Source organism: Crocuta crocuta, unplaced genomic scaffold (assembly GCF_008692635.1).
Source record: "Crocuta crocuta isolate KB4526 unplaced genomic scaffold, BGI_CrCroc_1.0 scaffold243, whole genome shotgun sequence".
In the NCBI taxonomy this organism is placed as follows: Eukaryota; Metazoa; Chordata; class Mammalia; order Carnivora; family Hyaenidae; genus Crocuta; species Crocuta crocuta.
In genome coordinates, this window is record NW_027529596.1 from 4016363 (window position 1) to 4020201 (window position 3839).

Here is a 3839-nt window from a genome sequence, read left to right on the forward strand (position 1 = left end):
TAATTGACATGCAATAGCCTCTTGGTTTCAGGTGTATGTAATGATTAGATGTTTTCACACATTGCAAAATGCTCCAAAATGCTCATCTGTCACCATACAAAGCTATTAAAATACTGACTATATTCCCTATGCTGCATACTGCATTCTCATAACTTATTTCTAACGGGAAGTTTGTACCTCTTAATCCCCACCACCAAATTCATTCTAGGTTGCCAGTTGTAAGCTTGTGTCTTTCAAAACATGTATTAGATTTGTGTCCTCCAGATTCCTTGCTGCTGTAGTTATAAATCAAAAGCACAAATGAAGAAATGAAAGAGGCCTAATACAGCCATAGTCAAGAACATGGTCTTTAAAATGTTTGCGTATATTTTCCTAAAGCTTTGTGAATACAAATATATTCTTCTGTCAACCAAGTTAGTTTATTAAATGATCAAATGTGGCCTGTGACTGANCACCAAATTCATCCTAGGTTGCCAGTTGTAAGCTTGGGTCTTTCAAAACATGTATTAGATTTGTGTCCTCCAGATTCCTTGTGCTGTAGTTATAAATCAAAAGCACAAATGAAGAAATGAAAGAGGCCTAATACAGCCATAGTCAAGAACATGGTCTTTAAAATGTTTGCGTATATTTTCCTAAAGCTTTGTGAATACATATATATTCTTCTGTCAACCAAGTTAGTTTATTAAATGATCAAATGTGGCCTGTGACTGAATTTCCCTGATGCTTCTGTGGGTCAAGTTGGTAGTAGTTCCAAGCAGATCATGAATCCCATGACTTTCTTCCCCGGAAATTAGTTTCTCAAGAAAGCCCTTTGTCGTTTTACAGGCTTCTTCACAATCACATGTGCACAACCCACGGATTGTTTGTGTGTCCATTTTAAACACACTTACCTGCCACGTTTGCCAGTCCTTGCCCCTCGTCAGGTTTATGCAGCACAAATCTTCGTGCTGGGAATGGCTCACTGCAAGCACAAGCACCTGCGCTTGGATTGCACGTTTCACGAGCACCTTCCTGCTCATGTTCACATTGAAGACATTTTAGACACCTCATGGTTTCAGTTTGCCAAGTCACTGAAACCCCAGCACGCCATACATACGCAAGTAGCGAAGCCTAACTGAGTAAGCACCCCCAGAGAGAACGTGTTTGAGTTCTTCAGTCTCAGCATTACCGACATCTTGGCCTGGAATATACTTCGTGTTAGGGCCCACCCTGTGCATTTATAGGATGTTCAGCATCTCTGGCCTCCACCCACTAGGGGCCAGCAGCACCCATGCTTCAATCAGAACCAAAAAGGTCTCTGGATATTGCCCAACGTCAGTATCTGGACAAAACTGCTCCAGTGTAAAAACACTGAAGTCGACCTTCAGAACAACCGTTCACCAGGGAACTCTGAAAGCCTTCCTTAGGGTTACATCATAAAGCAGAAGGCGGTCACCTCCCAAGGTCCAGCAGACAGGTGTGTGTGGACAGAGGCCGGGAACTCTGCTGTGGTCCTCGTTAACGGAACTGGTTATGTCTCCAGCTGAGCCGTCAAATGACTGACTGGACAGAGGATGCCTGCTAAGCCACAATGCCCAACATCCACAAAGCTCCACAACTACAGATCAGTCACCCGTTGGGTTGCTGGCTTTCAGGCACTGCTAAGCAATTTATTTTTTCTAGTAAAAACTTTTTTTTCAAAAATAGACAAGAATGGGTGCTTTGCTTTAAAGAAAACGGCACAAGCACCGCACCATCACCCTGTGAAGAACACTGGCAGAAACAGGCACTGATGGGCTGAAAAGTAGACCCTGTAGGTTCCACGGTTGCATGAAAAAAGCTTTGAAACCATTTTTAGAGTAAAAAAAAAAAGTGTCCACTCAAGCTGGAGATCAATTACAAGAATATAGTCTCACCTTTCATCACAATGTTGCTATAACTTTTACAGTTTTACATGCTATATACATCTAAATACCACAGGGAGTGGGTGTTGATGGCCAGTTTTCCAGGAATAAATACCAGGGGTAAGTGAAAAGCATACTTGATAGAGGGGATGCTGTACAGATGAGATACTTTAGCCAGTGGGGCTGTGCTCCATGATCCTGTTATTTATCAGGAGAGGAAGCGCAACAAAGAACAAAACTAACCGCTCAACTCCCTCCACAATGGAGGCTGATTGTGCTACGTAGCACCTTTCGCTTCAGGCTTAGAAGCTGAACCCGCATCAATCTGGCCTGCATCTCCCTAGAACTGAGCCCTGGTCCTTTCTAACCCACATCCTAGAATTCCTTACCCACAGTCTAGAGCCTTTCTGTGATAATTCAATTAAGGCCAGGAAGGAGGGAGGGAGTGTGTGTGTAACCAGCACATAAAATACACGTGCCCAGTTTCTTAACCTGCCCTACTTCCTAACAGATACATGTATGCACATGAGTATCCGTACACACAGACACTGACACCCCACACAGAAGGCCCGGAACTCAGTTCTTATGCTCCCAAATCACAGGAAAACAGAAGATGTCTAAGTGTGTGATTTAGGAATAAGATAACAAGTACTTTTTTGCTGCAGGGGAATTGTAAACAGCACCAGCTAAAAAAATTAAGTCTTTAAAAACTGATATGGCTGTTTTACAAAATACATGAAGCAGTAAACACACATTCAGAAAATGAGACTCAACTATAATACAATCAGTTAACATAAAAGAGAAATGAGTCTGTTTAATTTCATACAATTTAATTATTTCATTTTACACTTTTCAAATCCACTTTGGACCCAGAACACCCCGGGGTTTTACACACTGACCCAAGTGCTCTGCTAGACGCAATCAAGTTCAGGAGCAGCTTCCTTTCACATTCATCCATTTTTGTTTAAGGAATATAAGGAGTCTTTTTCATTATTTTTTATTTTGTAGAACATTTTTATTATAAAATCATTTAAATTACTTTGGACCCAGCATATCCTTAGGTTTTACCCACTCATCAAACTGCTCTGCGGTGAGATAGCCAAGCTCAATGGCTGTTGCCTTTAAGGTTGATCCATTCTTGTGCGCGGTCTTCGCAATCTTTGCCGCCTTGTCATACCCTGAAGAGAAAGAAACAGGCAATGCAGGAGTCAGTAGTGAAATCTGGTTTTCTAAAGCAGAAGATAATCATTATTTACTTGATACTGAGGTACTGATCTCTAAATAACATTTTTCATCTTAAAAATATTTAAGAGTGGTCATCTTCGGAGTTATTTTTGATATAGAATAAAACCTTTACTTTTCTTAAGTAATACAGACTTCAGCATACCTCACTTTGAGCAAGAGATTTGTTACTAACTGCAGTTGGCAATGTCAATAGCCTTTGGGGTCCCCTGTGTAGCTCTCTGACTGAATGCTAGTGTATAAAATTCTTATCTTTTATTTTTTTAAAGTTTATTATGAGAGAGAGAGAGAGAGAGAGAGTATGTGAGTGGGGGAGGGGCAGAAAGAGAGAATCCCAAGCAGGCTCTGCACTGCCAGCACGGAGCCTGACATGGGGCTCAAACCCACAAACCTGAGCTGAGATTGAGAGTCGGACACTTAACCGACTGAGCCACCCGTTACTGTACACATAATGTGCAATAATTTTTAAATGATCAAAACATTATTATCACCAAAGAATAACTCAGGCATTTCTCAGGGGGGAAGAAAAAGAAAACAATACAGCACCAAGACAGGAAAATATACATCTGAGCAGTAGAAATACGCGCTGCTTCTAACATGATGAACCAGAAGTGATGTCTGTACCACAGCATAAGCAGCTAACTGCCTGCGCCCCAGCACACAGCACCCTGCACGGGAGCTGCAGGGACTGGCTTGGCAGGAGCCGGGGGGGGG

General features: G+C 41.9%; 1 protein-coding gene across 1 annotated transcript in view; it reads right to left on the reverse strand.

Annotated features, from left to right (window-relative positions):
• Positions 1–2696: 2696 nt before the first annotated feature.
• FH (fumarate hydratase) overlaps positions 2697–3839 on the reverse strand; it is a 22429-nt gene continuing 21286 nt past the window's right edge. The window contains exon 9 of the mRNA XM_077761800.1: positions 2697–3061. Coding sequence (XP_077617926.1) covers positions 2919–3061 — 143 coding nt within the window. The 3' untranslated portion in view covers positions 2697–2918. The remainder of the gene's footprint in view (positions 3062–3839) is intronic.